General features: G+C 40.9%; 1 protein-coding gene across 1 annotated transcript in view; it reads right to left on the reverse strand.

The window, feature by feature from the left end:
* The window catches only part of Lmbr1 (limb development membrane protein 1), a 120814-nt gene that overhangs the window by 72319 nt on the left and 34440 nt on the right, over positions 1-14055 (reverse strand). The window contains exon 4 of the mRNA XM_036181005.1: positions 8636-8775. Within this exon, the coding sequence (XP_036036898.1) occupies positions 8636-8775 (140 nt within the window). The remainder of the gene's footprint in view (positions 1-8635; positions 8776-14055) is intronic.

Genomic DNA, 14055 nt, shown 5'->3' on the forward strand with positions numbered 1-14055 from the left:
TAGCCTAATTGGTGAGATTCAAGGCAATAAAGACTCTGTCTTTAAAAAAAAATTGGATGGCTCCTGGGTAATAATAACATCTGAGGTTGACCTCTGACCTCCACATGTATGCATGTGCACACAAGAGCACCTACACAAATATACAAGCACACACACACCAAAATACTTTTCAATTCAATTTTAAGAACACAACACACTAGATATATTCTATGTACCTAGTGCACTCAGTATCTTGGCCAAAAATAAAGTATTCACCCTATCTGTGATTTAAAGGAACTTACCAGTCTTTATAGCAGTTATCTGAGTGAGAAGCACTTTACATCTGACAACCAGAGTTTGGACCACTGAGTTGTCGTGACCTTGAAAGGGCTTCAACTCTGTCCCTGGGCTTTCTCCTGTTAAATGGATTACAACTCTGGCTCTTAGCAAGAAGAGAAGAGAAACAACACCCAAATTTTTAAATGAAGGTTAAAAAAATGAAAAATTCTAATGTACCAGCACTTAGATAAAGTAAGGACAAGAAAATGGTGTGAACTATAGCTAAAACTAGTTAACTCTTTCCTTACCATTCTCATTAATTTTACTCAAAACGCCTTACACTACAAAAAACAAACAAACACAACTATACATTAAGACATTAAAAACACATAAAAGTGACGGTGACAAAAATCTAAGTGGGATTGGAAACTGATTCAGTGTGTAAGTGCACTCACTGTGCAAGAGTGATACCTGAGTTTGAATCTGAGCACCTACACAAGAAGCCAGGCATGGCTTTTCCTGCCTGTAACCCAGCACTGGAGCACAGAGACAGGGCTTCCCAGGGTCTTCCTGCCCAGCCAGCCCACTGAAACAACTGCACTTCCAATTCAGGGAGAAGCCCTGTCCCAAGGAAATAAGGTAGAAGATGATAAAGGAAGACAGCTGGTCCTGCTCTGGCTCTCACATGTGTGAGATCAAGTGCATGTATGACACACCACACACATATACATCCACACATACATACAAACATGCACAAAAACAACTAAGTATTTTAAACTAAGCATAAAAAATTAATTGCCAAGAGATATATAAGTTATTAACAACACAAATATAGTAGACTGGTGGACTTTTCTTCCTTTCTACCTTCGCATAAATCTTCTAGAAGAGGCACAGAAGTACTCTAAAATTCATGAGGGTATATATTTAAACACCTTTGTGACACAATGTAAATCCCCATATCCCTGTATCACATAAGTTTCCTCATACAATGCATTAAAAGAGCAGAAAACAACAAAGATAAACTGAGCTAGAGACCCAGTCCAGGTTCTCTGCTGCTATCTACACTGTCCACACCATTCAAACATCAGCCTCAGAAAAACTACCAAATATAAGTATGTGAATGCTAATGTCTACTATATTTTCATAAACAGAAAAATTTGTCATTTGTAGCACAGAAAGAGGCCTTTTATTCTTATTATTGGTCTATACATACACATATTTCCAGAACAAGAAATCCAAATTCTTCTATGCAGGTCAAAAGTCAAAAAGGTAAAATTTGCCTTAGGCAAAAACTCATAGATCAAAAATAATAATGAGAGTTGGGGATTTAGCTCAATGGCAGAGTGCTTGCCTAGCAAGCACAAGGCCCTGGGTTCGGTCCTCAGCTCAAATAGTAGTAGTAGTAGTAATAATAATAATAATAATAATAATAATAATAATAATGATGGTGATGATAAGAACTCTAGCCAATTCACTTACTTCAAACCAAGGGCTAGCGTGGTCAATGAAGTGTTTGCTGCATGAGTATGAGGACTTAAATTTAGTCTCCAAAAACATTGGAAAAGTGCCGAAAGTGGTGGCACATGCTTGTAACCCAAGGCCAGGGAGGTAGAAACACAAAGTTCATCAGAAGTTTGGCTTTCAGCATGGGCTACGCAGCAAATTCCAGGCCAGCTGGCCGGGCCTATGTGGTGAAACCCCATTTCAAAAAACGAAAACAGTGTCTTCTGGACAAGTGAAAAAAATCACAGGGGATTATCACACAGCTATACATATCAACTGATGAAATTAAATGTCTTTGCCATGCACTTTTAATTAATTTTATTAGGCAGATGAAATAAAAGTGAACTGAATTATGGTGATCTAATTATAAAATACCATAATATAAGAAAGTCTAAATTTACTATTTGAAGTTTGTCTAGTATACAAACATAACAAGTGTATCCAAAGCCAGGTGTGATGGCTCACCTGTAATCACAGCATTTGGAAGGTGGAGGCAAGGAAAACCCTGAGCACAAGGCTATGTGCTTTCTAGGAAAAAAATATGTGAAGTTGGTAAGCCTACCAACTTTTCAAAACTCAATAAATTTACCATCTTTCTCTTAAAAACATTCTACAATTTTGATACAATTGAAAATTATTGTTACCGACCTTACACATATTTTATTGCATATGTTTACACTAATTTATAAAATAAAAATTGTCAAATCTCTCTGCTTCAAAATGCTAAAATTACACAATTAAATATATAGAATGCAAAACTTGAGAAAGGTGGTTTGTCAAAGTCAGGATCCACAGCAAGCTACTGAAGGTAAGCAGTATACCCATCCCCAAAAGATGTTTCAGTTGGAGGCAACAGTTTCAGAATACTCTGGTGTTTCAAACACAAGACCAAATTGCCAGATCACCATAGGGTTCTTTATCTTCTACCGCCACCTGCTGGTATACAAAATAGTTCAAAACACAATATTCAACTTGCATTGAGAGAACCTCAGGGTTGGAGCTCCTGCTAATCTCATAGATTTATGAGAAAAAAAGCAGTGAGCACAGGCCCTGGATTTGAGCCTTTGTACTACAAAATATACAAGGTGAGGTAGGGGTACATCTGATTGTAAGTATCCTTTTTCTCAACATCTTTATCTAACATATTGTATTCATTGGCATCCTCATCCATAATGGACAACAAACCAATCCAATTTGGATCCAAAGAAATTTAATTTAAGTCATTTTCCTACTCCAAATACCAAGACTGGTTTTCAGTATGATAAATAGTATCTCAATGTCTAGCCACTGTAATAATGCAAACTGTGACAACAAACTGAATTATCAATGTCAATTCACTAATAAATTATTAGACACATTTAATGATGATACAGTAAAATTTAAGGTTTATCTTTTAATAACTATTTGTAAGCAAATATATCTTCCTTTTAACTTTGATTGCTGAAGACAGCGTATGCTGGAGAGGATGTGGAGCAAGGGGAACTCTCCTCCACTGCTGGTGGGAATGCAAGCTTGTACAGCCACTTTGGAAATCAATATGGCACTTCCTTAGAAAATTGGGAATCCATCTCCCCCAAGACACAGGCATACCACTCTTGGGAATATACCCAAGGAATTCTCAATCATACCTAACAGGGCATAGCTCAGCTATGTTCATATCAGCATTGTTTGTAAAAGCCAGAACCTGGAAAAAAATCTAGATGCCCTTCAACTGAAGAATGGATAAAGAAAATATGGTACATATACACAATGGAGTACTACTCAGCAGAGAAAAACAATGACATCATGAGGTTTGCAGGCAAATGGATGGATCCAGAAAAAATCATCCTGAGTGAGGTAACCCAGACTCAGAAAGACAAACATGGTTTGTATTCACTCATAGTAGAATACTAGATGTAAAACAAAGATGACTAGACTGCTACTCACAACTCCAGGGAGGCTACCTAGAAAACAGGACCCTAAGAAAGACACAGGGATTGCCTAATGACAGAGAAATGGATGAGATCTACATGAACAACCTGGTCGTGAGTGGAGGTAATGAAGGACAAGGTTCAAGGGAAAGAGAGCTTAGGGGAGCAGGAGATCCCAGCTGGATCAAGAACAGAAAGGGAGAACAACAAATAACAGACCATGATAAATGAAGACCACATTAGAACAGGAATAGGCAGAGTGCTCGAGAGGTCCCCAGAAATCCACAATGATACCTCCAATGTAGACTACTGGCAATGGTTGAGAGAGACCCCGAACTGACCTAGTCTGATGATCGGATGGCCAAACACCCTAACTGTCATGCTAGAACTCTCATCCAATAACTGATGGAAGTGGATGCAGAGATCCTTGGCCAAGCAAGCCCCAGGTGGAGCTCCAGGAGTCCAATTGTCGAGAAAGAGGAGGGATTGTAAGAGTATGAATTGTTGGGTTGGGGATTTGGCTCAGTGGTAGAGCGCTTGCCTAGCAAGCACAAGGCCCTGGGTTCGATCCTCAGCTCAAAAAAAAAAAGTGAGAATTGTTGAGACCAAGATTGGAAAAAGCACAGGGATAAATGGACAAACTAATGGAAACACATGAATTATGAACCACAAGCTGTGTAGCCCCCAACTGGATCAGGCCCTCTGGATAAGTGAGACAATTGAATAGCTTGAACTGTTTGGGAGGCACCCAGGCAGTGGGACCCAGACCTGTCCTGAGTGCATGAGCTGGCTGTTTGGAACCTGGAAGGAGGGGACTGGACCTGCCTGGACTGAATCTACCAGGTTGACCTGAATCCCCAGGAGAGTCTTTGCCCTGGAGGAGATGGGAATGGAGGGGAGGGGCTGAGGGGAAGGCAGGGGTGGGAGGGGGGAGGACAGGGGAACCCATGGCTGATATATAAAATTAAAACACAAATATAATTTAAAAAAAAAAAACAATCAAGAGGATGAAGAAGACATGATAACCCAAAAGGATAGGGGGTAGCTGAATATAACAATGGGCCTCTTTCTCCAGATACTGCTCATCACCCAGTGGACTCATGAAAAAAATGCTGTTTGCTTCCTCTTACTCTGGGAGCAGGCATTAGACAAGGCAATGTATACAATCCACTCTCCACACATAAAAATGCAATCAACTAGTTCTTGTTCTGCTCATTCTTCAGATAAAACACTCAGACTTGAAAAGCTTAAACAATTTGCTCAAGGTTACTAAGAGTAAAACCCAGAGCTGAAATTCAAAGCCAGATCTAGCTGACACCAAAGCCAAGAAACAGAACCTCACAGGATAACTTCCAAAATAAAAAGCTATCATTAAAGACACTAGAGGGGGCTGGTAAAGTGGTGGCTAGGACAGTGAGCTTTGAAGGGTGATGGACAAAACCACTCTGTAAACTCCAGATGGAGTAAACAGTCCAGTCAAACAAAACTGCTACAAGAAGAAAGGTAGCGTTTGTTAACATCCACGGTGAGAGGGGATCTTTTACACAGAAAAACAATTAGAGAAATCAAAGGAAGAAAAAGACCAGGCAACACAAAAATATAAAAACTCCAGATCCCCAAAGAGTATACAAATCAAAATAGCAACTATAAAAACATTTATAGAGGTTTACTTTTATATATAAAGAAATCACATGCTTGAATATAAAAAAAGAAAAGGAAGGAACATGACAAATTATGTATGTACTAGATGTCTGTAGACAAAATTAAATTGAAAGATCACTAATTTTTCTAATGATAATCATAATAACTACTTCTTAGTCATATCTTTGGCAACAGTATTTGATGCTGCTAGGTTTATGTTAGAAACAAAGGTACCTACACAATCTGTCAGAAGAATATAAGCAAGTATTTCTATAAAATAGTTTGGCAATTGTATTTCTCAGCCTAATATTTTTGATCCTAATTATCTCTGCAAATCATGAGAAACTCAAATGTCACTAGGAAAACCCCCTAGATACCCAGCAGTAGACTTTTAAGGAAGGGCCTGCAGGAGAGAAGGCTGCTCAGTGGCTGAGGTACGCAGCCCTCATCTCGGATGTGTCAGAAGTCACTGGAGAATAAGTGGTCTCACTCTGAAACTACATGGTAACTGAAGGCTGCCAGGTGAACATACACAGAGCTTTGGCACAGGCACTAAAAATGTTTTCAAAGAACACGATAAGAAGAAAAATGATCTGCACAGATTCAGTGCTTGAAAAGATCCAACTTGCATGTGCTATGAACACATGATGCATACATGTACTACAAAAAGAGCAAATGGCATTTCCTACTTTGTATGCTTTGGTATTCTTACTCATTCTAGAGTGAGCACATGCTACTGCTGTGCTCAGTAAAGAAAGCCACAGCTGGAAGCACAGCTGCCCCTCCTCACACCCAGAGTCCTCTTCTCAGCAACAGCATCCAAGTATAGAAAGTGCCTCCTATACTTCCACCAAAAGAGAAGACAAAACCCTTACTTCTGTGTCACACAGAACTGTACTTCTGGATGACAGTTTGCTGGTTCACAGCAACTACATGACCCTGATGATGGCTTCAGACTCACTGCCACTCTGGAGGCTTCAGCACAAATATCACGACAGCAACTGAAAAGGAAGTTGTAATTCACAGCCAAGGCGGTTTGGGCCTTCCCAGCAGCCAGCATGAGTCCAGGCAGTGCTAGGAGAAGCAACTCCACCTCTCAAACACCAACTAGGGAAATTATATAATACAAACAAGATACCTGAGATACAACCTCTTCTAAGTCGAATGGCAAGTCAGCCAATTTTCATTAAAGGAAGACATTTTACCATTTTACCTCAAAAAAGGCTTCTAAATTAGAAAATAATCTGAAATCCTTTAGCTTAAAAAGCAGTAAATACAGCTGGAGGGTGGTGCTGGCACACACCTTTAATCCTAGCACTCAGGAAGCAGAGGCAGGCGGATCTCTGAGTTTGAGGCCAGTCTGGTCTACAGAGCGAGTTCCAGGGCTACACAGAGACACCCTGTCTCAAACAACAAAAACAAAAAAGTAAATACTGACTATTCTTCGAGATACGGTTTCATAAAGTGTTTTCATTATTATAAAACATCTTCAGTGGGATAAAGGAAATGATTTGTGTCCACACAAAAATATCTCAGAATGAAGTGGCCCAATTTTACCTGCCTTTGGTGTTCATAAACAATGTATCTAGCCTTCCATATAAACATAATAAAATAGCTTGACAATATTAATACCATAATCAACAGTAATAGCCACAAAATTCAACACTAAGAAAATAGGAATGGTAAGGACAGGAAGAGTAAGACAGCTATATCCAAGCACCCAAGCACCATAATCCAGTCTAACAGACACGATAAGGAACTATCCTAGCATAGGAGACATTCATACAACAGTTATCACACACTCAGTGCCTATTAAAGGCAGGTATTCTCTACTTGATATATTCCTAAAAGCAAGCATGCAATGTGCATTAACTACTCTACTTAAGAGAGTAAAGACCTGAGGACAGGCAACACAGTGGCCTGCCCAAAGCTGTACTATAGATCTACCTCACTTCAAAGAAAGAGATCTTGTGACCTGCATTGTCTTGTGTGTGTGTGTGTGTGTGTGTGTGTGTGTGTGTGTGTGTGTGTACATGTGAGAGAGAGACATGGTCTCACTATCTAGTCCTAGATAACCTGGAACTCACAAAGAGCTACATGCCTCTGCCTTCCAGTGGTGGGATTAAGGTATGTGCCACCATACCCAAACACCATCATTACTTTTTAAATCAGATTAAAATTTTAACTTGACAGTGTTTTAAAATAACTAAAAAAAACAAAACACAACTACAATCTCGGTTCTATCAGATCTTCAATGGAGACTGAGGTCCTCTGACCTAACCAGAGAACCAAAAAGTCTTTTCCTATTAAATGAATCAAAATCAAGTAAATAGGGCTGGAGAGATGGCTCTGAGGTTAAGAGCACAGCTTGCTCTTCCAAAGGTCCTGAGTTCAATTCCCAGCACCCACATGGTGGCTCACAACCATCTGTAATGAAATCTGGTGCCCTCTTCTGGCCTTTAGGGATACGTGCAGACAGAACACTGTATACATAATAAATAAATAAATCTTTTTTTAAAAAATCTAGTAAATACACAGACTAGTAGCTCACATCTGTAATCACAACATTTGAAAGGCTGAAACAAGAGAACTACCTTGAGTTCAAGGCCTACAAGCAAATCCCAGGCCAGCTAAGGCTATCGTGTGAGACATATTTCAACACACACACACACACACACACACAAAGGAGTGCAAAACTTATAGTAAATATAAGAACTGTTTCTTAGTTAAATAAAAGATAATAGCAAACTAAAACTAACAATGTAAGAAGTAAAAGCTAGTTTCTGACTTCACAGAGGACTTCAATAGTTGTACTGGTTAATTTTTTTGTCAACATGACATAAACCTAGTCATAGGTAGGCAAAGGGAATATTAAGAAAATTCCTCCATAAGATTGGCCTGTAGGCAGGTCTGTGGGGACTTTTCTTGATTAGTGATGTGGGTGGACCTAGTCCAATGGGCACAGTGACATCCCTAGGCAGCTGGTCCTGGAGTGTTTAAGAAAATAGACTGAGCATACTTTGAGAAGCAGGCCAATAAGAATTCTTGCATGGCCTCTACATTAGCTCCTGCCTCCAGGTTCCTGTACTGACTTCCCTCAGTGATGATGGACTCTGATGTGGAAGTGTAATCTGAAATAAATCCTTTCCTCCCCAAGTTGTTTTTGGTCATGGTGTTTTATCACAGCAATAGAAACCCTAATAAGACAATAGTTTACTGGAAGAAGCTACAAATTTCAAAGGAAACTAAGAAAAACCTGTAACTTACAGTGTAGTTAAAAATCCAAGCATTAGTCATGACTGAATCAAGTAATATATACTAACCATGGATCAAGGAGCCATTTAGCCACTGAATATAGTAGTTTTGAGGAAAAGCAAGCAGGATTTCATTGCTGATGATTGAGAAGGGTAAAAGCAAAACAGCTCCAGCTGAAACCGCTAGAGTGAAGGTGCTCAGAAACAACCTGCAAGAGAGAAGAGGCATCATCACTGGGGTCTGGGAAGTAGTGACCACGAAAGCAAGAGCCAGTGTATTCCATAAGAATCCCATTTCAGATTTGCAACTGAGCGACAATGGCATGCGGAGGATCTGGAAAGTGCAACCAGGTCAAATCCATAACAAGATCTATATACTGAAGAGAGTGCTGCATGCTGCACAGTTTTAAGAAATTATTACGTGTGTGTGTGTGTGTGTGTGTGTGTGTGTGTGTGTGTGAGAGAGAGAGAGAGAGAGAGAGAGAGAGAGAGAGAGAGAGAGAGAGAGAAGATATGTGTGTGGGGGGTGACATGGCTTGCATGTACGATCAGAGGACAACTATATGGAGTCTGTTTTCTCCTACCTTTACACAGATTCCAATATTGAATTCAGGTCTCCAGGCTTACAGAGCAAATATCTTAACACACAGCCAACTCACCACCTCCTGGTATCTCATTAAACAAGGTTAAATTATAGTAGTAAATACCAGAGAAGTAGTAAATAATACTAACCAATATTTCAACACTACTTCAATACTTCTTAAATAATACAGCTTCAATGTGTATAAAGGATCTAAACTAGATAAAGTCAACAAAACAAACTGAAGAAAAACATTGACAATAAATACAAAGCAGGGTCTCTATTCACACCAAGAAATGCTTATATGTCATCAGGAAATGTGTTGTTCCAAAAATCCATTATTATTTATAACAACCCATAGGACAGAGTGCAATCATGAGGGACTTTCACTTCCCAGCTACACATTTCTGAAAAGCTTTCAATTTTTTATAACAAACACCTAATTTTGAAAAATATTTTAAAAAATAAATAGCAAGACAGAGGAAGGTAGATTTTTGTGAGTTCAAGCCAGCCTAGTCTACATTGAGAGTTCGAGGCCAGCCAGGGCAACATTAGTGATGCCCTGTCTCAGAAAAGAAAGGGGATGGGGAGAGGGGGAGAGAAAGGAGGAAAAGGTCAAGGAGAAGGGAGGGAAGGGAAGGGAAGAAAGGAGGCAGGGTAGGCAGCAGCATAGTAGCAGTAACGGCAAAGGAAACTCGATTAGCATTAAAGACAGAACTTAAGTATCCATAACAATGACGTTAATAATGAAAGAATGTGAAAATAAAGTATAAAAAAAAAATTTTAGAAGTCACAGTAGTAAGGAAAAGTGGTGGTGGCACACACCATTAATCCCAGCATTCGGGAGGCAGAGGCAGGCGGATCTCTGAGTTTGAGGGCAGCCTGGGCTACAGAGTGAGTTCTAGGATAGCCAGGACTACACAGAGAAACCCTGTCTTTTTTGGGGGGGTGAGGGGAGAGGTTGAGACAGGGTTTCTCTGTGTAGCTTTGTGCCTTTTCCTGGAACTCACTTGGTAGCCCAGGCTGGCCTCGAATTCACAGAGATCCGCCTGGCTCTGCCTCCCAAATGCTGGGATTAAAGGCATGCGCCGCCGCTGCCGCCGCCACCACCGCTGCCACCACCACCACCACCCGGCTGAGAAACCCTGTCTTGAAAGGCTTAGTAAATGTCCCACCTTGCACTCAATGTCATCCTGTGGCAAAAAGCAGAAATGCATGCCTACACAGGCATAAGTACCCTAGAAACCCGAGTTCGGTAAATAAAGGCCAACTATTTAATGTAGATCAATGGAACACTCCAAACAAAACTCAGCTCAGACAAAGCATCATCATGAACTGATCCAAAGAATGAAGAGCACATGTCCCAGAAAAGTACTCAGAAAAGCTGCTCACCTGGAGTGGATGGCCAGTTCCAGCCCAGAGAGGAGCATCACCTTCATTACCATCATCCCTACCAATGCCAACGCCAAGGTTGAATCCCAACACTCACCATCCCAAGGGCCTACACAGCTCTCCCAACACTCTAAGCCCCTCAACAGAACATATTTCATCTTATACTCATTCCCCAACTGTTTCCTAACCTTCAACAGGTTGTGTGGTTCCCAGGCCTCTGCCTACAGGCTGCTCTCTTTCTCTAGGGTGTCCCTACAACACTCCACATGGCAGATGTGCCTGAATAGCACAACAGACCTCAAATGCCACTTGCTTGCCGTGTGTCCCTCAATTCCTACCTTCTTGTTCCTCTCAGTAAATCAGTTCATCTTTCCTCTTATCTCCCATAACACTCTGACCACATACCAGGCCAAAATAACTTCCAAATCCAATACTAGAACCCATGACCTGACAAAAGGAGTTCACTTATGAGACAAAGAGATAAAGCAGCAGGTCACAAGTGGCCCAGAAAATCCAGTGCATATGTCACATTACTATAATGCTGCTTTTCAACAGCTATGGAGCCTCCACTCCACACTGTTACTGTGTTAGACTTATCCAGAAAGCAGAAAAACGCTTTTGTTGCCTACAAAGTGCCACTCATAAAAGGTTCGTGTAGAGTTAATAATGACAAAGGGTCCTTAAAATAAGGCCCTGAACTGGAAAGGTATAGTAGAGACATTGTGTGTGCAATCATAAAACACACCCTTTCAGAAGTGCCACCTTCTAAAATGGAGTAGTAAAAAATCCTACATCCAGAATATTGTACCTTCTGTGATTATGGTAGTAGTAAAACAAAACTATTTCCTTGAATATTTGTGATTACCTCCTTAAGCAGGAGGATGTGTGAATTTATTTGGATGCTAAATGTTACCAGTGGCTCAGAAAGCCATCATCTACAGATCACAGTAAATTACTTCAACAAGCCTGCCACACACACTTCCAGGTAGCAAAGCCCAGGACCTCGAATGTTGGACCTTAGATATTTCAAGTGGATAAACACTTCCTTCTTGAAATCCTACAGCTTCTTCAGCATTCCCTCCTTTCTATCTGCATACTCTGTGAAATGTACCAACATGCTATCCTAGGTGTTTGGGTTTGAATCTGAAATGTCCCCCACAGGCTTATGTTTTGAGGACAAATTCCACAATTTGTGAGACCATTTAAAAACTGCTGTATCTCCATGAAGTAAGGCTGGCAAAAATAGGTCACTAAGTTTCACCCACCTCTGGTTCCAGCCTGGATGCTTGCTCTATTTTCTGGTCCACCTGCAGGTAACAAAACACTGACACACACTGCCAACACTGTGGACTGTGAAACTGCATAAAAATAAACCCTTCCTCCTTCATTAGCTTCTGTCTGGTGTTTTGTCCCAGTGATAAGAAAAGTAACTGTCACAGCCTTTATCTGGCTAATTAATTAAGGCATGCCTTGTGAATTCAACCTCCAAGTGCTCACTCTGACCAGTGGTTATTGACCAGTGGGGACATCAGAATGTATTACCATCAGGATCACCCACAAGCAACCATCTGAAAAGGCTACTGCTAGTGTACACACCACAGACTGACCCAGGAATCTATTAGTGATGCGCACTCACTAAACAGATATTTACAAATACTTGATTCTAAGTCAGCACTGTACCTGACATGTTAAAATAGTAAACAAGACATATTTTGTCTTTCACACAGCTTTTTAGTGAAGCATCACTTAATGCTACAAGAGCATCAGATTAAAAAAACAATAAAATATTGAATGGATAACTGCATAATATATTTTAAATAATAGGCACTACAGAAAATAAAACAAGTAAGGAAAACTGAAGCAGCAAGAGTAAAACAAGTCAGATTCTGAACACAGAGCCAACATGGCTCCTGGCAAAAAGCTGGAGAGGGGAGTCAAAGGCACGTGAGAGGCTGGGGGCCTAAACTAGAAGGATGGTGTCTTGTGATGTGCAGAAGGCAGGCTGGACAGGGAAATGAGGAAATCAGTCTTCATCAGGTGTCGTTTGGTGTCCACAAGGCATCTGCTCTGATTTTTCTCTGCGGGCCACAGGTGACTTGGGGTTGCTGTCTCTCCACTGACCCCGTATTCTTGGTCCCAGGTCAAGGCAGTAACTACAAGGATGCTCTACTCTGAGACACTCTTCCTTTCCATTAGTAGTCTGTGGAAAGCTAAGTTTGAAACTACAAGAAAAATCTGTTCTTGCCAAACTTCCAGTCCATTCATCTACTGGTTTCTATAAAGATGGACTCAAGACTGCCCTACTCTATGCAGTGGCTTCAAATCTATTACAATAATTATTTATTTTGATATTTAAATTGTCTCCAATTTGGTGTGAGGACCCTTAAAGGGCTGTTTCCTTTAAAACATCCCAATAATTCTTACATTCTTATATTCTGTACAAACATAAATTTAATGTTGGCCTTTCCCTATCCAGCCCTCCTATTACCCTTTTTGAGGTTCTACTTAGTGGAAAATTCTAGTTAAACATGGCCTGGGCATTATATCAAATCTCTGATACTGGGAGATATCCTCAGGAGGCAGACAAAGCTGCAGCACAGAGCTTGCACTCTGCATGTACAAACACATGGCCACACTCACTTCTATACTGCAGTTCTACTTCTTGTAGGTGTTGAAAACCATGTGTTCACAATGACACAACCTCGACTCCAAACAACGATTTAGTGGTCATTTTTGTTTTCTCCTTTTCCCTTAATGTTTGGTTCCTACTGACCTTAATCAAGCCTCCCCACCATTACAAGGGACTATCCTGTCTGGGTGGCTCCCCATTCTGGACTGAATGTCCTGACACTCAAGACACCCTCCTTCCCCAACTCAGCTCACACCTCTAGCAGGCTCCCCATGGCATGGACACCCTCTTTATCTGTGGTGACACTGACACTCTCATGGAGACCCTGCCACCCTTCGGATTCCCTGAATCTGGAATTAGGGATGGTGGTAAGCTACCATGCGGATTGTAGGAGTCAAACCCAGGTCCTCTACAAGAGTAGCCAGTGCTCTTAACCACTAAGTCATCTCTTCAGCCTCAGATTTCACATTTAATAGGCAAAATCTAATAGAAAGAACTTAACTGTTTGCCATTCAGTTTGATACTTCAAAAGTTAAAGTGCACTTCCATCATGTCGCAACAAGGTGGCCAGGCCTCTCTGCACTCTCAGCAGACCAATGTCACTCTGACCAAAAGTCCACCTGCTGCGTGCTTCAGAGAGTCAGCTCAGGGCACAAGGCAAAAAGACAGCTTGACTGATTGCCCTTCTTCTCAGGGTCTTGCTGTGTGGCCCAGGCTGTCCGCAAACTCTCAATCCTCATGTCTCCACCTCTAGAGTGCTGAGACCACAAGCCTGTGCCCACTATACCAAACTAGGTCTTTCTTGAACAACTCTTCCACCTTTAAGCTCTTTTCCTCATTAAATCTCCTGAAGATAAAATCTTCCATTTCGTTAAGCACTTAGCAGAG

Source organism: Onychomys torridus, chromosome 3, assembly GCF_903995425.1.
Source record: "Onychomys torridus chromosome 3, mOncTor1.1, whole genome shotgun sequence".
NCBI classification, from domain to species: Eukaryota; Metazoa; Chordata; class Mammalia; order Rodentia; family Cricetidae; genus Onychomys; species Onychomys torridus.